General features: G+C 36.5%; 1 protein-coding gene across 1 annotated transcript in view; it reads left to right on the forward strand.

Moving 5' to 3' along the window:
• The window catches only part of PRKN (parkin RBR E3 ubiquitin protein ligase), a 674,035-nt gene that overhangs the window by 103,294 nt on the left and 545,552 nt on the right, over positions 1 to 25,189 (forward strand). Inside the window, exon 2 of the mRNA XM_077175671.1 lies at positions 16,956 to 17,119. Coding sequence (XP_077031786.1) covers positions 16,956 to 17,119 — 164 coding nt within the window. The remainder of the gene's footprint in view (positions 1 to 16,955; positions 17,120 to 25,189) is intronic.

Genomic DNA, 25,189 nt, shown 5'->3' on the forward strand with positions numbered 1-25,189 from the left:
TTATGTTCGCCTCAGTTGCACATTCTCTGTTTACAGACTGGGGCTTAAGAGATTTTTGGGAGTGTTGCTTTTGTCATTCTAGGTGTAGTGCCTAAAGTCCATGCGTTTTGAGTACTTACAGTCCTTGCATGTTGTTTCTTAGGATCATAAATCATGTTTCCCACACTGTAAAGATCTGTATTACATTAGCTTCAATATCAAAGAAATTTTGATTTACATATGTTGTGAAAATGAAAGCAGTGCTCCCCATTCTCCTTATTTTTCTTCAAGTTTTTGCTGTGAAAATGTGAATGTTAAATCTCAGGCTTCTGGAAAAGAGTTATATCTACCAAAATGCAGATTTATGTACTTCAGCTGCTGATTAATGAAGCCATGATATCTGTGACTAAAGTCAGATTCTTTGATATGATAATTTTGATGAAACAGTATTTATGTAAGCTTTTGGGCGTATTCTTCTTTGTCATGCAGTCCTTGTTCTGTCTCACACCATATTGATGAAAGTTGGTGCTGAAAACTGGAGAATTCAGCTGCTGTATTTATTTAATGTAGTATGCAATTTATTTTCTTAGGATTGGATAGGCTTTAGTGTCTCAACAAAGAAAAAAAAAAAATCATGTGTGATTAGTTTGTGCCCAGTATTTGGATCTGCTTTGAGAAAGGGTAACTTGCTTCAAAGGTTCTGGTTTTGCCTTGCTTTCCCCAAGGCAGTTGTGTGTGCTCCTGAAGAGGAGTCAGTAGATAGTGAGGAGTGAGGCCTGAACAAGTTGTCTTCATATTTATGCAGATTGCCTAAGGAAAAACTCCCAGTGATTGCTGTCACCCTGTTGTTATCTGAGAGAATGATCGTTCTGACAGAGACAATTGCTGCCCCAACATTTCTGTTAACATGAAGATTGATTCTACCTTTAGGCATTATTTTTAGGTCTCAGTGGAGCTCCTGAAGCTTTTTTGCTTCGCTTGTACATAGTTGCTTCTCTTCTTTCAGGCTCAGCATTAATAAAAATATGTCAAAATGCAAGAATTAAAATTGTAGACAAAGCTTGTTGCTGGGTACTGTATTCAGATCGACCTTACTCAGAGGCCAATGTGTGGATACATTTTCACCACATATAATAAGTATTCAAGATCCCCTTCAAGAAGGATCTGGTGTTGAAATGTTGTTGCCATCACTGTGTGTATATATTAGAATATATTATCTATTTTTATATATATATAAATATAGTATGTATTCTACATGTATATAATATATATTATTTATATATATATAATATAATATGTATTTTTAATTAGGGAAAACTGTAGAATGGGATTTTTTTAGTATGTAGTTGATTGGGTTTTTTTGTGATCAAGCTTCAATTCCCCTTCCCAAGGATATACATTAGTCCTAAAATAATCAGAAGGCTGGGAATGATTTGGTATGACAGCTGAAGAAAACACTTGTAATCTCTTTTGACAACATAAGTTATTTAGTATTTTTAAAGTTAATTCAATATTTCTGAATGTAATCATATTCAGATATTCCTACCACAAAGCAAATCCATTATTGAAGAACTGTGCTTATTATTTATTGTATTTAGCCTCCCCACACTACGGGTTTTAGGGTTTTGTAAAAGAAGTTGGATATTAGTGCCAGAGGCCAGCAGATAATGAGATGACTTATTCCTCAGCTAGAGGAGGCTATAACAAAAATTAATTTTTAAGATGTCAAATGCATAATATATGCAGATAAAATTAACAGAAATATAGTGTGTCATTTCCGCTTTGTTATTTTTGTATTGCTATGATTTATTTCTGCAAACAATAGAAAAAACCACAGTTACTCCCTGAGTTGTGACAATATGATTGAGAGCTGGTTGAGCATCTACCTCCTTGAGTAGGCCTGTGTTGTCACTAAATGTATGTTCCTGTAATCTACAAACCAAATGTAAGACAGTAAAATTTATTCAAGCAAGAAATACAAATTTACCTCTCTCTGATCAGGATTCCCACCAATTCATCACTTTAATGTATGCTTTGCCTCAGCATAAAAGCCTGCTTAAAGGGCTTTAACTTATTCTGATATGACACGTTGAACAAAGTAACACTATTTAGGGAACAAGCCCTGTTGCAGTTATCACCACTGTTAACTTGATGAATTCTAACACTGAAAATAATTTACTGAAAATGACCTGTTGAAGTATCACCTATTCAGTGAGGAGGTAGGGGGGAGTAAATTCCCCTCACAACACAGCTGCAGAACCAAATGAAGGTCATGGGGTCACACTTCAATACTGAGCTTGTTTTTGCTTGTGTTATCTCGAGCTCATGAACTTCTGACTTCTTTATTTAGTATGTTTGGTATATTGATTAGGAAAGGTTCTGTTAGTTCACAATGCTGGGAAAACACAGTAAGGCACCCTTTGTGTCTTATTTGCTGTATTAAGAATTGTCATTTAGACACAGTTTGTTCTTGTCTGTTTCTCCCTGCTGGATAGTAGTCTTCTAGATTTTCAAAGTTGGTTCAGTATGAGTAAATTAATTGGTATTTCATGTCAAGCATGGGAGAATATTCCTTTTGGAGCCCAGTATGATATTGCATAGGATTCTGAGTTGGTAGAGCATGTAATTTGCAATGCCAGGAGAAATTAGACTTTGCAATTTCTATACCTAGTTGAATACAATGTGAATGTGATTCCTATTGCCAGTCTGCATAATATTCTCATTATTGTGACACTGGGTGTGCCCAGAATGGAGTACATGGAGTGTAAAGTCAGCCCAAGCCCATTGGTATCCAAAGCTCTTTCTGTTCACAGTTGTGTTATTTAACATTCTGTGTTTGGTGGAATATACCCCCATGCTGGTCTGGCATGTGCAGGAAGATATTTGCTCCCTTTGGATTAACTTGGGTATGAACATTGGTTGGTTTATTTAATAACAAAGACCAGTTGCTGATCCACTAAGCTGATATATTTATCTAGATCCAAGTTCCCCTGTGGGCCTGTTCATCTGGAGCCAAGCTCAGCTGTTTTTGTAGCAGCTGTCATCAGTGACTCCCTACATCCTTCCACGAGCCTTGGGAGCACGCTGCCCTTGGCCATCTCCTCTCAGTCTTCCTCCATTGTAGGGCTTCAGTGGTTGATCACAGTTCCACAAAACATTTCACAATGATAATTTAATATCTGTCCACAACTTTAGGCAAGTCTTACTAGGATCTTTGCAAGACATCCTTCTTTCTACAAGTAAGTCAAGCTATATCCTTAGTGCAGCTAGAGTTCTCAGCACACATAAACACAACACAGGTCTCTCATCTAGTGAACTACAGTGATACTTCACTAGATTAAAACCTCTCCAGGCAAGCTGGTCTGAATTCTTACGATTACAGCAACCACTGTGGATCTGTAGGTCTAAGACAGAACAGATTAAAAAAAAGAGATGGTGATTTTTTTGAGATAAATATATGCAAGGAAATAAAAATATTGTCATCATAATCGAATAAATTTGAACTCCTGGAAAACTACTCTAATGTCCTGCTATTGGACTACAACACACCCAGTGCAGCCTCCATGTCTGTCTCTAGCATGTAGAATGAATCTTGTGGCTTTTGATCCCCTGGTATTCTTGGAGGGTGGTTCATGGGGTTAGGATTGTTGATACTGCATCAGCTCTACTGCTTTTAGCTCCAGTTTTAAAATAAAATGTTTTCTCACAAAATTTTTCTATCATATACTGCTTTTTAAACTGTGCGGTAAAATAGAGATTTAATGGGGATGTCAAAATGATCCAAACATTTTTCCCTTTATGTTACTTAGTGACATAGAAACATTTAGTACTGGTGATTTAGTGAACAGTATGTGGGGCTAGACTAATCTGGTCCCTCTCCATATCACCCAAAAGTTGGGACAATTTGTCTTTTGGATTTTAGCTCTGGGGTTCCATCTTGCCCTACAGAGCTGCTGGTGTTGCTCCCAACACCGAGGGGTGGTTCAGGCCCTTAGGTTAGGTCTAGATTTAATAGAGTCAGACTGAGTGCTGCCAAAAACAAGTGCCCAGGTCTCCTACAGTTTCTGTCAGTGTAGAATAAGGAAGCCAGTCCAAATATATGGTATGATATGCTTTGTAGCTGTATCATGGATGAGAAGTTTTCTAAATCCAGAAAACAAAGTTGTTTCAGCTCTTTTTGTAATGATTATTTTCGCTTTCAGCGTTTCTCATAATAATCACACTCTTGAAACGTTTCTATTTCTTAAGAGCATATGTATGCATGCACAATGTGCATGTTATATGTGTATATCTATATACAGTGCATATATATAAAGGCAGTGTTTGCATATGGGTAAATTACTCCTAAAGGAGTAATTAATTTTTGATTGCATGATTCTAATTTGGAAAAAGCCTTTTCTTCACAATCTGATCAGTTTCTTTTATGCTTCGAATATTTTCTCTCTTAACTTCATTATTCTGTTTCTTTTGCATTGTTCTGTTTTCCTTGGGAAAGGCAGAACCTTCTAGGATTCTAGTTCTTCTTGCCTCTTATTAGGCCAGTATGTCTTGGGAATGAAAAGCACATTAAAAAGTTGGCTTCAGAAAAGCTGGCTGCTAGGGAGGGTTAACACTCCCTTTTAAATCTGATGTAATACAATTCTTGGTTTCCTGCTTATTGTAAATAATATCCTTATAGAAGTTGTTTATCATGGAAGGGAAACAGTTTCACTTACACAGTGTTACAGTTAATTGCTGTTGCTGTTTCAGCCACATTAATCACACCAAAAAATCTTACTTGGGATGCATTGGGAGTAACAGTGTCTTTGGCAAATTTAACAAAACCTCTCCATAAAAATGACCTATGTTAATTCTCTGGACGTGTACTAGGTCTTCTGGGTTTTTTCAAGAAAGAAAATAAGGATTTCATCTATGTGCTGATAAATATTTGCCATTTTGCAATTACCAGCATACGATATCATAAATACATAATAGTTCAAAGTCTTTTGAATATATTTTTCTTACTAATAGATCTTTCTTCTTCCATAATGAGCATAATTTTTTCTTATCTGAGAATTATTAGCTGTTCAGTTGTGATCCAGCTGTATAATTTATGTTCAATTCATTGGAGGGAAGAGAACTTAAAGAAAAGCACTGGGATTTTTTTTGTAGCAGTCAATAATTTATAAGAATAAATATGTCCAAATTTTACTCCTCTTTTCTACAATGAAGATTACAAAAACATTTTTTTTGTCACACATTTATATCTAATACCTGATGTACACAGTTTAAACCAGCAATTTTTGTTCATAATTCATATTCTTCTTGTACTAATTCAATTTTGCTGCTAAGTTTCTCCAAATACCTTTCTAAATATCTGACCAAATTAGCTATTTATGTAATTTTTTGACCCTTTAGCTTTCCATGGTATTTAATTTTTAATTTTAGTCACTCTTCAGAGCTCCCACATGCCATTAAAAAGGTGTGGTTTCAGTTGGATGATTGGCTTAAAATATTTAATGGCTTTTTAAAAATAAATCTTGTTCTGATTTTGGCTTGCCTAAACTGACACAATTGGGTTCATTAAGTGTTCAAAGTGTCTTACTGAATGGACATGTTGACATTATACATCACAGTAATTTTATCCCTAATCATTGTAAAAAAATTTTTAAAAGTCATATTGAGCTCAGTGAGGTTATTTGCATAAAGCATTATTAATACTCTTAAATTCATATACTGATAAAGTCTGTGTATAGAGCATATGCTGTGAAAAAATTTACCTATTTCCAGGTGCTGATGCCCATACCACTCTAAATAGGGTGTGAGAGAAAACTGTGATCAGAATTTGGCAGACTTCCACTGTATCTGAAGACACCATACAGTTTGTAATGCCAGCATACTGTAAAGGAACATTAGGTGTTAAATCCTTTTGGTTAATTTCTAAAAGGCTCATCTGAGGTATACAATACTCAGACTCAGCATTTCTGATCTACCGGTGTCTGCTTCCACCATCTGCTTTTGCTGAACTATTTTTACCTTAACAAGTATCAGTGGCTGCCACTGAGTGGCCCTTTGATGTGCAGTCAATCACAGACAAGAATAAAATTGTATAATAGACTATAATTTCCTGTCTGATCATAAGCTCTGCTTTTTGAGCTGGGTGATTTCCTTCAAACTAATTGACAAATGCACTGGCACAGGGAGAGATGGGCTGCAGCTGCCTGTGGTTTGTCAGAAAGACAGAAGTAAAGGAAATCTTGAGAAGTACTGAGGTGTTCGTGACATTGAGATGCATCTTCTTCTGGGAATATTCATAGTTAGAATGAAGAACTTGTGGTTTTTTTCAGCAAAAAAAAGGCTCTTCATTCCTTCAGGCTTTAAAATATGTTTTGAAAAAGAGAAAATCACATGGAAAACTAGCTTGCTCTTCTAGCATCTTTCCTTCCTCCAAGGGACAATGGAAACACAGCACACAGCCCAAAATAATAACCTAATACTGGTCTGCCACATTTTCTTCAGCAAGCTGAAATAATTGATCAGCACAGTCAGCCTTTAAAACCAAAGTTAAGAAGAACTCTTCTCTTTTAAAAGGTATTGTACCTCACGTGCTTCACAGAAATGATGGTGCATTTTTGTTTTCCACTCACTGTTATAAGGTGTGCCAACCAGCATTTTTGCAAGAGAATTTGTGGAACTGTGCTATTGAGATCTGTTTTGGCAGCAGTGACCCATTCACAAAGGTTGGATGTTAGGTGCAGTCTGTACTGGTGGCTTCTCACAACACTTCAGCTTTTCCAATGAAAAATACTCTATGTATAGAAAATTACATTGCATTACAAACATAGATTTATTTTTCTCTTTCTTCAGAAAATTTTAAGTTCATGCTTTGCTCAGAATTCTTTGATTTTTCATTCTGAGCTCCTAGGAATTTTTTTTGGGGAAAATGTGTTAATTTTGATTTACTTAAATGAATATTTTAACTTAAAAACTGTTTTAAAACATGTAAGAAGGAACAGATTGATCTTGTCATCATCAATTCAGCTGTTATTTCACATTTTAATTTATGTGTATCTTGCTTTTGAAATAGCAAATCTTTTGAATAATTTTCTTTATTTGGTGTTCTCAAAATTATAGATGCCCAGAAAATCTTTGGCTTCAGTACATGTGGCAGGGGAAACTGTTCTTCCAGGGGAATTGTGACCTAACTAGATAAACAGTTTTCATACTCTGATATTTAAGACATTTTGATCTAGCATGACAATGAGCTAAAACTTCAGATTATGAAACTTCCATTATAAAATTTATGGAATTAGTTTATATAGGTATCTTTGTCTTTAATTTAAAAAATATTTTCATAGCTTTTTTGTGAAATATACCTCAAAATTATAAACTTGCAGGCCTTGAAATGTCTAAGTTCACATCATCTATGTACCTAGATGTAACCAAGAAAGAAATCATTGTTATCTTCCCCAAAGTTGCTGATGTGTTGGACAGCAAAGGTAAATCCAGAAAAACAGATTAGCAGAGAATTGGTAAAATGGCAAGAAACTTATTCAGTACATTTATGACACAGCATACCTCCACATGGTCTTCAGTATTTGCTGTGCTTTTCTATAATTTATACATGATTTCAGTCTGGTTAGAGATGGTTTAAAAAAATTTAAACAACAAAACAGACGCAAAATTGCTTCCATGTGACAAGTCTCACAGTTTTCATCCCATCATATTCAATTGGTATACATTTTTCAGTCTCTTGAGAGACCTCCTACTGTATTTTAGCATTTCATTATTTTGGGGTTTTTAACTTTTCATTTTTGTAATAGCATTTGAGTCATGTGCCCAGTAAGCCTTTTTGTGAATTGGAGCCTATATTCTTACTTAGCAAGCTCATGTCTACTTCTGCTCAGTGAATGGGATTTGGCTCTGTACTGAAATAATAGCATTTGAATTTAGGGGTTTAAACATAAATATGTATATAAATTATTATACCAATATTATTAGATATAGATAGATCCAATAATACATTTAGTATATTTAAGGGGTGGGTGTAAATGACTATGTTGTGTAAATTTTAAGCAGACCCAATGCATTTCTGTGTGTGTTCAGACAATATAGTGAGTTTTTAGGATTCTTGTGTGACTCTGAGATGTTTGACATGGTGTTTCTTTTTTCCTGCTAACTCACAGTTTTATAGTAGGAATGTCAGACTATTTTTGGCAGTCAGTTTGGGCCATATGTGTTTTTCTATCAAAAGTGGCTGCTGGGTATTTTGTTGTGTCAAGGACTTAGAGGTGCTTATTATTTGGCTGTGAGATAGATAGGAAAAGTAGATGTTAAAAAAAAAAACCAAAACAACAAAACCAAACAAGGGTGGGAAGAGCTTTGAAAAGCTCAAGAGAGAGAAAATTGTCTTCTATATATGGTAAATCTTCAAGCTTAGACACAAGAACGTCTATTTTTACAAGTTCGACAGAAAAGCTGTCGAACTTTCCTATGACACAATTGTAAATTTCTTTGGCTACCAATCGTTTTGCAGTACTCTTTTGATTTAAGGGGTTAACCTGCCAGCTAAGATAGTTTTACAAAAGCTAGTGTAATTACTTATGATCTTTAACTCATCTTTACATTACATCCTTAACAGATGTAATTTTGCCTTAAGAATTGAACTTTAACCCATCAGGGTAGACTCTGAGTTGCTGCAGAAATGGTGTGGCTGAGGTAGAGACTGTAACCCCAGGGGCCCTGGGCAGAGTGTGCAGCCCCTGGGGAAGCCAGGCAGGGACAGTCAGGGCTGGTGGTGTCCCCAGTGGCCTCCCTGGTAGTGTCTCTTCAGGCTGCTCTGCCACTGCCCCGGTTTCACTGGTGAGAAAGAGGTCTTGAGAGAGGAAAACGGTGGCTAGGGTTTAAAAGGAGTAGGGTGAGGTTAGCATTTAAAGGTGAAGGGCAGGGATTGGACTGTCCCAGAACACCAAAGCTGATTTTCCTGCTAGTCAAGAACTATTTATCAGTAAACTGGTAAAATGGAGATACTTAAGAAAAAAAGAGGTGACAGAACATAGCCTTAAAATTAAGTTTTCATTAAAGAAAATCAATTTCATTTGCCTATCGTGCTTTTTAATACCAATCAAGACATAATTGTAATGATACTGGGATCCCCTGCAATGGGATGAGTAAAAGCGAAGAAATGTGGACATTCAAAAGCTGACATTGGATCTGCAAACACCAAGGCAAGAAGCCCTGTTAGTTTTCTGTTCTGCAGAGCAGCCAGCCTCCTCCTCTCCCTTCAAGCAATGCATTTGGCTGTACAGCATGCAGCCATGTAGTGGTTGTACAGCCCACTCTCCTGGGCTGAACAGGGCTGTAACAGTTTATTCCCTGGAGCTTTGGCTTGGTGTCACTTTCCTAGTTCTTGTAAAAATTAAAGCGAAACAAAAGTTTCCATGTTAACAGGTGGGTATGTAGATAGATTTTCTCTGGGAATTTTGTTTTTTATTATGTGTGTGGCAGATCTTTTTCTACATAGCCATTCTGATTATATAGATGCCATTTTAATCCACATTATAATGTGGATTTTATACATTTTCATACTTGTTTTGTTCTATACTGAGCATCTACCGTACTTCACGAGGTGAGAAATCTCCTTCCTTAGTCAAGTGTGACAGCTGCCAAATTTATCATACATTTGTTTGCCTGGAACTTCAGCTGTCCAACAATGTTTCTGGTATTTAGATCATGTAGTTGCCACAAGAAAATTATATTAAATTTCATGTGGAACTACAAATAAGTGTAACTGTTAAAATGATGGAATCTCCCTATTGAAGTTTTCACCTTGATCATTCCTTTTACAGCCTTAAAGCTATTGCACTATGTCCTACTTCAGATTTTCTGACCCTCTTATTAATTTCATTGAACTATGCTGTCTTTGCAAAAATATTGACCCATTCTTTCACAGGACAGGAGTAATTTAAAAGCTGCAAGAGTATACATTTTATTTTTAAGTGTAATACTTCCTATTAATACAGAAAGCTGTAGCATATGGCTTGAAATATGTGGAATTGAAAGACTCTTATCCATATCTAAGCACATTAAAGAACTGTATGCATCTATTTAAAATGAAACATGAATTTAGGTTGATTCTGTATCAAGGAAGTTCATGGCACCTTGGTGCTGACATAAGCAGCCAGTAAATCAGGGCGAAAATAGCTAGGAAAATAGCATTTTTAAACAGACTTATAAAGGAAATGCCAACATAATTGTAGAGTTGAGTTAGCTAGCTGTGAATTCCTCCAGTTTAAAGAGAATACTAAAACTGAGTGAATTAATCACAGGAAATAATTTACTGGACAAATTTAGCATGTCTTGGATTAAAAGGCATACTTCTTAGAACAAAATTAGGTTACTGTGAGAATTGCTGAGTTTAAACATTGCTTCACTGCAATAGAAGAAAGCAACTGCATGTGCACACATAGCTCTGGAGGAAAAAAAGAGACTAGTGCTGAGCTCTTGTATTTTTTATTTGCCTCTGTTCTTAGTTTGGGTTACTTGCTAGCATGAAGTCAGGAGGAAACTGTTAACCTGCCTGCTTGTTACTCAATATTACATTTTATTGGAGTGTGTGTATGGAAATACAAACCCAGAACATCTGCAGAAGAGTGCTCTTCTTCAGAAGAGACTGTTAAACCCCTGTTAAAAAAAAAAACAACAAACAAATCTAGCTGTAAATGTGTTATTGTCTCCAGCAGCAACTGTAAGCAGAGACCCTTCTGAAGAAAGACCACAGGGCAGGCATAGATGATTTTTCTCCCTGATGTCCTTCCAACTATTTTTAACTCAAAATGACAGGAGCTTTAAAATGTGCTTTCCTAATAATGGGGGGTGGGGGGGCGGGGGAATTGTGTGGTGGTATCTGTTATTTTTTACTTTCCTTGTAGTTATAAGTTCCTCTTTGCCTCAGCATATGACTGAAAGGTGTTGCTTTTCTGAGCTCAAAACCTACATATGAACTATTTATTACGTACTTGTCGATATTCTTTTGTTTCCAGTATAGAGATTTCTGAGCTGCCTGAAACTGCCCATTTCTTTTCTCCCCTTGAGCCAAATTCATCCATCGTGCATCTACCACTTCTCTGGCAGAGTTTTCCAGAAGGACTGCTGCTAGTCGTGTGGGCAAACATAGTGCTTTTGCCTCTTTTGAACATAGTTCATATAAATTGATTATGATGTGCCCTAAATCTTGTGATGGAGGTCAATCTCCTGTCCCTACTTGACCCTTTCTGTGCTGCTCATGACTTTGTAGAAAACTGTCATCTGGTACATATTTACAATTTATGAATAATAATGTCTCGCTTTCCCAAAACAGTAGTTTGAATAAAACCCACTTGTTATTTTTATTTTTAAAGTAAATAAAACCATCAGAAATATCAATCTTTTCATATGAGTTCAAGATCAAGGGATGTTCTTTTATCATATTCATTTGGTGTTAGCCAGCAGTAAAGATGTTTTCCTGAGAGTCTATTCCTTTCACCAAGGGTGAAGTTTTATAGATGTTGTTTATTTTACATTACTACATTGCTCTGTGTGACTACATCATAAAATCATTCGTTAGGTGAAGGTAATTTACAAATGATCAGAGGCAACCAAATTACTCCAGCTTAATGAGTTGCCACTTATTGCCTGTGTAGGCTCTTTTTCTGCTGCGGCTGTGAAGTTGGCTTACATTAATGTGCATTAATTTTATTTCACAAATGCAGTGATGGAGGAGACCTAATCCTTCCAGTTATCATGGCTCAGCAGTGAGTGGGAACGCATTAAGTCAGGGTTAACTTCATTGCATATACCTCTCACTCTGGACCTGGTGCAAAACACACACCAAGGCATTTTTCCAGGAAAATGCCATACCAGTGTGTCAATAGCTGCAATGGCACCCCACTCATCTTGAGGTAGTGTTCAAGCTGATGATTTTTAGCCATACAGACTGAAATGTGTGAGATCTTTTATTTCTGTGACACTATCTCCCTCCTTGTGTAGACACCAGAGGTTCTGTAGTTGGATTTCCTTCTCTAAAGAAGGGAATTTTTGGCAGAGTGTTCAGTGCAAGGGCATCAAGACTCGGGATCCTACTATCTCAACTTGGCTCCAAATTATTGGAATTCGGCAACTTTTTGATGAAAAGACATCTTTTTGGGAGTTTTCTTGGAGAGTGCTAAGGATATTTTTGATAATTGATGAAAGGGCTACATGAAGTGCTGTGGGACTGGTTATTCCAATGACTATGAGATTTCATCACAAACTTATGTCAAGGAAAAAGTTGGGCAAGCCATCTGGCCAGAGCTTTGTGGCAGTGACAGCCTCCAAAGTGGGACCTGATGTAGTGGAAGTAGGGTAGAAACTAAAGTGGAGGTGACTGAACCACCCTGCTCTCCAATGTTCTTGGGAACGAAAGGTGTTAGGAAGGTCTCCTGTTCCAGTGAAGAACCTAAATGCAAAGATATGAGAAGAAAAGGACCACATCACTTCCAGGCTGCTTAAGTTTCTGTGAAAAGTCAAAGTTCAGAGAATTTTGCACAAAGTTGTTTAACCATTTGATTGGACCTTCATTAGCGTGTACAAACTGATTGTGTAATACAAGCCTGACACAACTCTGAGTTCTTCCTTTCCAGTCCTGACCTCAGCTTTCAGTGTATCTTCAACCCATATTTTTCTGTTTTTTGTTTCTCTTTAGTCTTTTGCTTTGCTTCTTTCCCTTTTTTCAGTTCCCCTAGCACCAGGAAATAACAATAAAAAGTTGTGGAGTAAGATTTAGTGCCATCCCATTATCTTGTGCTCTGCTGCTAATGTCTGAGACTGCGTAAATCCTACAGTTTCATTTCTACTATTTAGGTTGTACAAATTCCAGGCAGCAGCCGATATTGACTGGGGTTGATAAAGTGTCCACAAATGTATCTAATACTAATTGAGTCTAAAGATTAAAAGACTAGAACAATATCTTGTGTGATGGAAGATGCAGAACCCCCAGGGATGCAAAAATATATTATGTTATATATGTTTTTATTTTATTCACTGAAATAAAATAGATACTTGGAACAGCTGTCTTCATCCTGTGCCTTGAGAGGTTATACACAGTTGTGTGGTAATAGAGGGACTTCCAGAACATTCCTGCACTACTTTATCTGGAGGCAAGGATTTTAGGTTGTCTCAGTTCCTACCTTCTCTTGTTTTACTTATCCTTTCTGAGAGTTTTCCTGGTTTAAATCTGTACTAAGCTGGTTAGCTATACTGGATAAATTATTAATTACAGTTTATGAGAATAATTTAATACTGAAAAGGGTTAATACTTTCAAGTGTGAAGTAGTCTAGATACAGGTTTTTGAGCCAAGAAGAGTTGTGTTCTAAAGTCATATGCTGAGGCAAAGAGGATCTGATCATCACAGACAGATTTTTTCACAAGATTTTTTTTTCCCCCTCTAGTCTCAGGAAAACAACATGTCAAAGGTCTTGCCTGACCTCAGTAGAGAAAGGGCTTTTAAAAAAAAAAAAAAAATTCCCATACTGTACACTGTCTTTAGGTTAAACTTTTGTGACATTCTTTTATTCTTTTTTTTTTTTTTTTTTTTTTTGTCCATGGGAAGAATGGGAATTAGAACTTAAGATCTTAAATTTTAAATATGTGCATTCTTTTGCCGCAAATGATGCATTTATATTTTAGCTTTTCTTTTGTACTGCAAAGCAGGATTGTGTGGTTCACTACTCAAGGAAGAAAAAGAATTGGTTATTTTATGTCAAAACTAACAAGGAAATTTGTGTTGTGCATGCAGCAATGTAAAGCTGTGTACAACTTGCTTTCATTCTTGCCACAGTTCCTTCTGTTGCTTTGCTTCTCTGTATCAAGACAGTGCCTTCACAGTTTGTTCACAGGCAAGGCCTAATCCTCTCCAATATTTTACATTTGTCTTCTCTGTTAACAATTGAAAAACCTGTTGGATTAATAACAATGGGGGTTACAGCTTTGGAATTTATGATATGAATTGCCAAGGAAGACAGGCTGCTGAATCCCAGGACTCTGGAATGTGCCCTTGTGACATTCCAGCAGGGCTCCCTGCCCCAAGGTTTCTTCCAACCTTCACTGAAATTCTGCAACTCCCGTACACACCTGCCCCATGTACTTGTGTCTGAGTAACTCTGCTTGTTTCTTTTGGATTTCTGCCAGCAGTTTAGGCCTCAGGTAAATTCTCTTATCTTCTGTTAAGTCAATATTTATTTAAATTCCAGTGGACAAACTTTATATTCTAAGTCTTTTCAACACATGTATTGTTTAGAAGAGGTCTATAGTGTCTGCACAACTTCACCTGCAATCCCTTGAATAATGTGTATTGTTAAGAATATCAACTTGGTATTGATTATTTGTTTATTAAGGTGAAATGTCAAAAAGAAAATAAGTTTATTTTTTCCTAAAAAGACAGCTTGAAATATTATATTAATGAAATTCTGGATTTATTCCACAGACTGAAGGTTGGTATTCATTCTTTTTATGCTCTGTGCAAGTGAGCAAAGATGTCTTCTGTTCTTTTGCATTAAAAAGAGTTGTTGGATAGCAGACTATATAATAGAATAGAAATGCTTAAGGGCAAAATATTTGTGGCTTAGATTTTTCCAACAAGCAAATTTGGCATTTTAGCCTTTTTTTCCTGGTTAACTCTTCAGATTTCTGTGCTGTAAAGTACAAAATGATTCACTCACACTTATTTCCCATGTTTGCTTGTGGTAGGAATTGTCAGACTAAATTTCTGATACCTCATCAGAAGGAGGAGTTACCTGTTGTAACTAAATAGAAATAAGTTTATTTGAGAGAAGGATTTGCAATTCATGATGTCAAACTTGACTTACACTTCCAGTAAGTGTGTTTGGTTTATACTGCCTTTAAAAATAAATACATAAATACCACTGTGCAATTATTTTAAATGGTGCTGTTTTTGTAATTCTTTCATCAAGCACTTTTCTTTTACCACCACATTTGAATTGTAGTCACTGTATCTGACGACTTTTTTTTTTTCATTTCCAAAACCAATAGCATTGGCTTTTGCAAGACTCAAGAGATAGAGGATTATGTATTTGTTAGGAAGAGCTCTTTAGAGATATACATATATGCATTTTATGTGTGTATGTGAGCATATCTATATAAAGATCTTAAAATATATAGACATATATATAGTCACAATGTAGCATATTAAGAAAGTGTAATCCCCATTGATTTCACTATATATTTCACTGTTGGCGTGGGTAATTTTATTTACAGTTGAGCATTGTGTACTCCTGGAAAGATGGGAAATGTTCAATTGCCATTGATTGTAACTACTTTTTGTCATATACACATCCTCCTTTGGTGTCTAAGCCATAATCAAAATAAAATTCAAGTTCCACTGATTCTTCTGAACAGTCTGAATATACAACATGCACAGTTATCTCCAGAACACTCTTTAATAGAAATCAAACCCCATAACGAGAGGTACTGCAGGAAGCTGCATAACACACTGCAGGGCACTTGCCTAACACTGTGTTTTGAAATCTTACCCTGAATTTTAGTACATTAAGAGGGTACTTTCAAGTGCAAAACTTAAAATGTTGCATATCATTTTACTGGAATATGGCCTTATCCCTTAAAGCCAGATCTGAATTGAAGATGTGAAATTGCAAATACTTACAACATTGGTGGCTAAGAAAAACAATGGTAGCAATCTCAGCTATATTCAAATGTTCTTAAAGGATCTGGCACCTTTGGAGCTGTCTGGTAGACTGTACATTGGAAAAATAAAATAAAAAATTAAAACTCCTATTTTTAGTTTTAAAAAAAGTTATTTCTTTAAACTCCATAAGTACTTTTGAGCTTATGCTTTTGTCAGTCAACAAAAATGCAAAGGAGTAACATCTTCAGCTAAAGCATGGTCATGGGAATAGGAAATAAATCTTTAAAAAGACTGGTTGTTGCAATCAATACCCAGGTAGTTTAGGTGGCAGGTATAATTGACATAAATGATTTTTTGTTTTATATTGAGCTTTGCTAATTCCTTTGCTTGTGGCCTGTGAAGGTATTGGTTGAAGCGGTTCACTGGGGGCATATCTACTGTACATACAACCTCTGTGACTGATATGGATGTAATAGGGCTTTTTTCTTGTTTCATAGGTCTTGCAGTCATTCCCCTGACCAAGGGCTCAACAAGCACATTCAGGCTTCTTATGAAAAACAGCTCTGCCAGCTGAATGGCAGGAAGCTTATGAGTTTGTTTGCCAGGCTTCTCTGGGTGTATAAACCAGTTGCTGCAGCTCTAAAAATGATATGACTGGTGCAGTAGTGATTTTCTGCACTGAAGGTGGATGCTGACAGGAGTTATGTACTGCAGATATTTTAGTGAACTCTGAAAAGACTGTGCTGTAATACAACACTCCCAGATAGAGAATTCTATGGTTCTGATTTCTTCTAGCATGTGATTTCCTCTCCATCATAATCTTCTGTAGAATTATATTTGTGGGAAACCAGTCTGTATGACTGCACTTTACCTTGTAACAAGGAATTGTTTTCCCTTGTTTAATTTAATATATTTTGGCTCCAGAGCATACCTCAGTTTTCTGCATTTATTTATGTGTTGGGGAAGTGCACTAGGGGCACAGAAAATGCATGTGCCCTGTGCCTGTGAAGGTTAGGACTGAACTTAAAATCTGTTGTGCCAGGCAGGAACTACTTGGACAGCTGCCTAGCTGGGTTTCTTTTGCTTCTAAATGCTCTATGTCATTTCTAATACTGCCAAGGGGAAGCACATGGGTTTTATGTATTGGTCACTAACTATTCTGTGAGGGGGTTAAAAATACCACGCTGGAGTATTAATAGCTTTCCTCTGAAAATAGTAAATGCTTCCTGTAATTGAAGAGTAAGCCTCTTGCTGTCATTCTAGTATAAACATGTCATGAGAAATCCTCGCTTAAAAACATCTTATGCTCTTGTTCAGTGTTTGTCAGGTTCAACTCCAGCCATGGCTTCCCCGTGGAGGTTGGTTCAGATTCCAGCATCCTCCAGCTGAAGGAGGCAGTTGCCCAGCGACAGGGAGTTCCAGCTGACCAGCTGCGGGTGATTTTTGCAGGGAGGGAGCTCAGCAATGACTTGACACTGCAGGTAAGAATTCCTTGGTAGCTTCTCGCCTGGGCTGCTGCCAGCTACGCTGCCTCTGCCTCTAATGCTGCCAATCTGATGTTCATGCCTGAGATCTAATAAAATAAATAGTGCCTGGGGATTCCTTGAACTTTACTCCACACTGCTTCATTAATTCTGACCTTCTTAATTATGCATTAAAACAGCAAGCAGGAAGGGTAGGGAAAGAGAGAGAATACGAGACAGAGAGCACGAGAGAGAGCTGTGCCTGGTGAATAAATGTTTACTGACTACAGAAGCAAGCCATGCACAATTTCTGTATCTGTTCAATTTCTATCTTACTTATTCCATTTGAATCTTAATGAAGAAGGATGTGAATAAATGGCTCTAAATCAGGCTGCACAGTCATCACATTTTATAGGATTTGTAACCCAATTGTGACCCCTGGAGGATAGCTACATGGCCGCTGCTGTGCTGTGTGCTGCTGTGCCTGCGCAGGTGTGTGATGCTGGAGGGGTGGTTCCAGATCAGAAAGCCCACAAAAGTGTTCTCCAAACCACTGAACTCATAAATGTGTGAAGCTAAAAGAGGAGCAGGGAGCACAGAAGAGCAGCTATAAGTAGGTATCTGAATTTCAGCTCCTGAAGGTTAGCGAACCATTCTCTTCAAAAAGGCTTCTTACTGTTCATCTGTAGTGAGCAGTAAGAAGCACTGAAAGATAGGTTCAAGTTGCTCTTTGCTACTGCTACCAGTGCAGCTGCAGTTGCTTTATAAGTAATTTTGTTTACCCTGTGTGTGCATTTGGCAGTTCATACTCCAGTAGCCAGGGTTTAGCATAAGATCACATATTTAAGACAATTGGCAAACTTGGGGAAACCTAACTGTCCTTTCAGCCTAGTGTAAATACTGATTTAATCAAATTACCATCCTTCTACAGTGGTATCAAAGAGCTGCAGTTACAACCCTGCAGTAGTGCAGGTGATTGCATGAAAGATCCCTCACATGCAGAACTATACAGATTAATTTGTATTCATATTTCAGACATATTGTTGTACTCAGAATGGCTGCTAAGTCTGAGTACAGAAAGTCACTATGGTATTGATGACCTATCACTGCTTCTTCTTGGGTATGATATTTGTTGCTTTGCAAAGGGCTTTAGGGAATTCCAGCACACAAAGGAAGGTGTAGAAATGTGAATTGCTGCCAGTCTCCAGTGCATCAGCTGTGAATAGTGTTGATGCATACCTGCAGTGTGCTCCACCTACATGTGAAAACACATATATAAAAGTGTAAGAATGAAAAAAGTCACGTGAATTGTAGAAGCTGTCAGTTGCCAGTTGCTAGATTGGAGTTGCTGTGTCAGAAGCTTCTGAACCACTTTGCTTTTCCTGGCAAGCTGCAGGTGTTGGTATTACTACCATTTTGTGACAGCATGAAACACAGATTTTAAGCCCAGTTTGACACTTGCAACCAAGTTTGTTGTTGGCTACAGCATACAGTCTGTTGCCAGGGTAAATTAAAAGTGGTGTTCCGGATATATAGACCTCCTGATCATGTAATTTCCTTTTTTTGTCATAATTATCATGTCCAGTCAAGACTTCCTATTATTTAGTAAACTGGATCTAGAGATCTAGATTCATTGCTTAGACTCTTGGTCTCTAAATCAGATAGGAAATTCAAAAGCTGTTTGAGATGGTACAATTTATACTTCTGTGTTTAGGTGTCTTAAATATTGCACTGAATAATATCATCAGCATGCATCAACTTCACTTTTATTCTAGATATTTTAATGCATTCTACTTTGTTGCTGTGTTTCCTTTTTTTTTTCTTTTAATTGTGTATATTTATTTATCTTGGAAACTTGTCAACACAAGAAGCAGAATTGAATATTTGAGGTGTTTGGGTTCCTGTGGTAAGCTGTCTGGGTTTTTTTCAGAAGCTAATAAAAACTTGCGTGCTAGTGAAATACTAACTGCTGGCATTTATGTTGCATCTCTAGTTTCAAAATTAATATCAAATATGAGCAAAATAACTAACTCTTGTTTTCTAGATCTGTGGATTTGGATGCAAAATAAGAAAAATTCTACTCAGCTGATGCTTTACGTTATTTCATTTTACAATAGCATGGAGTTTTTGGTAAAATAATTTTGTCCTTATGTTTTTTCTAATACTTTTGAACTTATTTGCCCCAGGTATTGTGGAAGAATCTAGAGGTCAGGAAAAAGAACTGATGGTATTACAGAAAATGAGATTATAGAGGACATGAGAAAAGCTGCAGTAATTGCAGGAGTATGGGACAGGGATATAGGAAATACTCCAGGACAGCAAACTTTACTGGTTTCACAGCTCACAGATTTGGCTTGACAGCTACCTTAGAATCTCAGGCAGCTGATACACAACATAACTGAGAATGTGAAAACTGTGTTTGTTTTCCTGTTTGGAGAGAAGAAAAATCATTCCTGGTAGCTGAGACTTGTAAAAAATAAATGAAGCTGAAGTATACAAATGTTAAAGAGAAATTGTTATTAGAAAGAAAGTGCCAAGTGGAGATCTTAAATAAGTAATTTAATATCAACAACAAGAGTAAAAATTTGTAGGAGGGATAAAAGTGAAATATGTGTGGAGGCATTTAATTTGATGCCACAGATATGTGTTTTTGTCTTGAAAAAAGAAAAGAAGATTAGACACTGATTCCACTGTACACAGGGGAGATCAGTATCTGAACTAGTGACTAAGGGACAAGTAGTGAAATTAGAGCCATGGTAAGCAAAGATTGGTAATGACTGGATGAAGAATGAGATCTGTAAATTTCCATCTCATAAGAAGGAATTAGAGCAATAAGCTGATTCCTAAAAGCCTAGCAAACAGTGTCGCTTAAGTGTGCTAAACATTCCAAAGAATGATGAAGAGCTCCCTGCTGATGACAGTTCACTTTGGAATGAGTAGAAGTAATGAATTAATATAGATCAAAAAATAGGAATTCTTTCAAAAGATTGTCATGGGTATGGGAGAATAGTGCAAAGATCTTCCTATAGCAGTCCTAGGATGAAAAGAACAACAGAACCAAAACAGGGTCACCAACAGAATAAACAGGAGGTAACTGCATGTCAGGGACCTTGAAGTGTTCTAAAAGGAGGCGACTGCTTATAGTATTGTCATTGCCTCAGAGAATGGCAAAATTAGTTAACAAAGCTTCTGGTAGTAAAGTCTGTACTATGTATTGATAAACAATTCTGCTCAGTGCAAGCAATTTTTAAGTTACTACTGATAATAGCAGTAGTATTATATTAGTACAGACTTCCTCTTTCTTGGAGAACTCAGAGTCCCCTTGTGTGATGGAGTTCTTTGCTAACAGTTTGCAGGAGAGATTCCCTTCCCTGCAGACCTGATAGTGTAAATGAATAAAGCAGACAAATGATGTGATGGGAATCAGTATCTTAGCTTGTCCTCAGTCAGGAGCAAAACAGGGATAGAATTAAGTCTTGTTTCCCAATTCTGTACCTTTTTTTTTTTTTGACAATGTTTCCTCTATAAGGTAAAGCTAGAAAATACTGTTTTTTGGAACAGAAAAAGACTAAGCCTATGTTAAGTAGCAGGACTTGTTAGCTTTGTGCTAACAACTGTGCTCCCCTGAGACAGCTTCTGAGTCAGTGTTAGCTTGCATTTGACTGCAGCATGGGCTTGAGACTTGGAGCATAAGTCTCACATTAATTCGGCTTTGACTACATCCATCCATATAGGTGCTTGCCTAAAATAATTTATACAATAATTCAAAAAACAACAAAGCACAACTAGAAGTTGTTTTAAAATACTGTGAGCTCATAAACATAACTGAAAATGAGTAAAAAGGAATGGCACAACTGCAGTAGCAACATAGATGCACATCTTTGCAGAGGAGGGAAAAGAGAAGTGATGGGGAGAAATGGTGCTGTCTTTTAGCAGGGACAGGTACTCGAACAATGGAATATTGCATTTCATTGAAGAAGGACTTTGTGTACATAAATGTATGGCAACCTTCTTGCTCTCTAAGCACAGCCCAGTACAACAGAGCTTTCAGCAGTTCTTATATTGCCTTGTTTCATTTTAATGAGGGTTCAAAGAAGAAACCATGTGACACAGTGCGAAATGTGTCCCTAACCAGGAAAAAAACCCCACGTGTAATTATAAAGTACCGAATGCTAAGATTAGATTGGGTCTTTTGACATAGTTACTGTCCTGTGCTACAGTTTTATATCTAGGATACCAAATCCCTCACAGACACAACTTCAATACTCAGCAGTTTTTTGGGTTACAGAATACTGTTGAGCCAACATTTGCATACCTAAATGCTGTTTGTAGAGAATTGCCCATAGACAAACTGACTAAATCAATCATCATATGTGAAATTCAAAGAGAAATAATCATTTTATGTGTGTGCATGTGTAAATCAGTATTTTTGGTCAATATTTGATTGATCTGTGTGTCTTCTTTTTTCTTGTAAAGCTGGAAGAAGTGTGTGTTGTAGTTCTCCAAAACAGGAAAAGCAAGCTGAGTTATAGTTATGTATATTATGGTAACAAGGAAATCTAGAGATGCTATGTCTGTGCTGCCAGGTAATGTGGATTTGGCAAAAAGAGAAGGTGGCAGTACTGTTCATTCGTGGTTCTTTTGACGCCTGCAGACTCACAGCGACAACAGAGATGTGTTGAAAAAATGTTTCCAAGACTTGTGTTAGGCCTGATGGTATTACATACTCACAATGCATGTGGAAAGTACCACAGAGACATATTAACTAGCTCAGGTCTCCAGATTTTCCATGTTGTTACTTTCCAAAGTATTTTCTGTATTTCAATGTTCCTAGGAATGTTGTCGAAGAGCTCCCTGCTGATTACCGTTCACTTTTGAATGAGAAACAGTAATATAGACCCAAAAATAGGAATTCTTTCAGAAGGTTGTTGTGGGTATGGAATAGTGGAAAGATCTTCCTGTAAAATTGTGTAAAATTAAAAAAAGGATACATTGCTCATTAATTGTTCTGCCAGATCAAGACCAAATTGCATTTATAGATGAGACCTTCAATCCCAGAAATGTATTTCCATTCTGCTTTTAAATGCACTTCTATTCTTTTTATGCTAAGTTTTTCCTGAATATAGAAGACTATGAAAAATATTTAACTATATCTAAAGGAGGGGTCAATTCTCTCAAAGTAGTTTGAAAATTTCAAAAAGTGAATGAGCCATTTGTGTTGAGGGCTACAGATTCTAATATGGCCTTGAAATTTTCTGGGTCCTTCTGGATTCTTCTGACATTTCTTAATGTGTTTTTGTTGGCCTGCTGATGATTGATTAAACTGGGACAGGGTTTTCATTGCAAACTTTCTTCAGTGTGCACGCAGTAGGAATGTGGTCTTAATTTCTAAATGAAACTAGGTTTTGGTACCTAGATGAATTCAGTGTTGTCTGCTGAGTCTGGTTCAAGGGTGCCTGGAATAGGGGGCTGGTACCAGTGTTCTTATAGGAGTCTTACTGACTCATAACATTTCTTTATGACCTATGCTGCTCTTTTAGAATAATTTCCAAATTTCTAAATATGAGTTTATTTTGTTTTCCCCTTTGCTGACAGTTTAAGTAAGTTGAGACTATATTGAACTAATTTTTATTCCATGGATGTTTCTTATTACTTACTTTATGTGCAAACATGTTCAAACAACAGATTAATTTTACTTAAAATTCATTTCCCTTAGGCTGTTGAAATTCACTGTATTAAGTGAATTTTGTAAAATATATTTTTAAAAGAGCAGTTGCTTTGTGTGGGTCTGATAGAGAAACTGAAATACTGCTTGCAAGAAATACATTATGCTGATAAGAAACTCCTCTGGCAAAACACTCTAGTTCTTTTCAGGACATATATAACATTTTAGAACAAAATTATCTTGAAAATTGCCCCAATATTTGATGTCCTCTTGTTTTCCTACATACTTGCATTAGACAGACATTTGTTAAGTCTTTCCCTTTGTCATGAGTATAACTCAATTCATATGTTTACAATGCTGTCCATTTTATCATTTGGATCCATATTTATGTTGCAGGAGAGAAAATGTGTAAGCAAAAACTTTAAAAAGCAATAGTTGTTAGAGTAGTGGCAGTGAGTAATAACTTTTATGAGTCTCTAAATCATGACAGTAAAAGAAAGGTCAGCCCACATCTTTCATTCATCACCTTTCTAAATTACTTTGGTTAAAAAATGTTTAGCATTCAGAACATCGTTACCAAAAACTGTAGTTCAATAAGCAGAAGGTGAAGGATGGCAGGGATATTTTCTGCCTTCTTCCTTCCTTTCCCTCAAAGGGAAAACATGGTATTCATTGTTCTACTAGACTACATTTATCAGGAAATATTGATAGAGACTATGTACTTTATAATTCAGAACTGAAATGAACAATAATTTGCAAATATTTGTGTTGTCTCAAAAAAGAAGCAAAAATTAGGATTTGATTAATGCTTTACATAGTGAAATTACTGGATAAACAAATGTGAAATTGTGGCAGAGTATCTGTGAATTCTTTTTTAACATTGAAAATGTTGTCTCAGGAAAAGAAAATTGTAAAGGAAGAATGGAAGGCATTGGAAATTTTGTTTAAATAGCAGGTAGCATACCAAATGTACCTCCTCAATGGAAAGGTGGGATGTAGTTCCTTGCCATTATTTCTTTGCTTTTGTTTTCATTTTACTTATCTAAATCTTTACAGCTTTAATTCTCTGAAATGTCATCTGCAATACATTTGTATTTGTAATTATCAAGGTCACTCAGCTATTTAATAAACCATTCTGGGTTTCCCTATTTTCTTCTTATCTTTCAAGCTTTTTCACTAATCATAGTTGTAAATGTTGGAGGGAAACTTGAATGATTCATATCTGGTTATAGTTTTTATCACAGATGAACCTCTGCACTCTGGGGGATGCAGAATTATTCCTGTGAGGCATGGCTTTTATGGGTGATGGAATAAAAAATAAAATAAAATTAAAAAAAACAACAGAGTTGCATTATGACAGCAAAGGCCCAATGAAAGTAAATAAAATTGATCATCCTAAGGAAAATAACACCAGTACAGGCTCAAAGAGAAAGAAGACAATTTTAGGAGTTATTGAAGCAAAAGTACATATGTAATTCCTTATGTATCCTTGAAGCAACACTCAATGCATTTACAATTCCTAGAAGCTTTCTTATGCACTCTAAAAGCCTGTTGAAGAAATGCAAGTAAAGTGTTTAAAAAAAAAATCTGTAATGAGGAATACAGTAGAGCAATGCAATTTTGCCTCCTCATTTAGACTAAATAAAGAAGCAAAAGTACCTGTTCCTCAAATGAATAACTTTCCTCATATACAGACCCCAGTTGTTATTTCATTTTTTTCAGGTAAAACATTGGCTCCTTTGATTTGGTCAAAATTATACCACTGATTTTCCATGAGCCAGTATTCTCCCTCTCATTTTCTCTCCCTCTCATTTTCCATCTCATTTATTCTCTCACCCTTTTTCTCTTACAAACACACAAAATCTTTACTGTCCTGGGGAAGCTTCTCAGCTAGTGTGAAATGACAGACCTTCCATTCACACATGGGTGTGATTTCCATTCCTGTGGAGTCCAGTTTTCAGTGCTGTTCCTGAAGGAATTGATCAGTGTTTTCTTTACTTTTATTACTTTTCTTATTGTTAGTTTCCCACAATTCAAGCCACTTTTCTTGCTTCCATTTCTGCTTTTCCCAATCAGTTCCAGGACTTTGAAACCCTGTTCCCACCCAACATTTGTTACCCATTAAACCAGCCCATTAAACCAGCTTAGGGAAATTTTTCCTGTCTTACTCAGCCTAAGAAATAATGGCGAGGGAATGACCAAACCAAAGTTGCCTTCTGGATCTACTCTGTCTGCCAGTGAGTGGAAATTTCCTTTTACCCGTGGTTTCTGTCTTTTATTGGGTGATATGCTTCTGTATCTGGTGATCTCCTTGTATGATACCAAGATATCTGTGTGCTAATGTATAAAAGGTCATCACCTTATTTTAGGTAATTTTGAAAAGGTGTGTAAATGTTAGCAGATTTTGAGTGATGAGGTTGCAC

Source organism: Agelaius phoeniceus, chromosome 3, assembly GCF_051311805.1.
Source record: "Agelaius phoeniceus isolate bAgePho1 chromosome 3, bAgePho1.hap1, whole genome shotgun sequence".
NCBI classification, from domain to species: Eukaryota; Metazoa; Chordata; class Aves; order Passeriformes; family Icteridae; genus Agelaius; species Agelaius phoeniceus.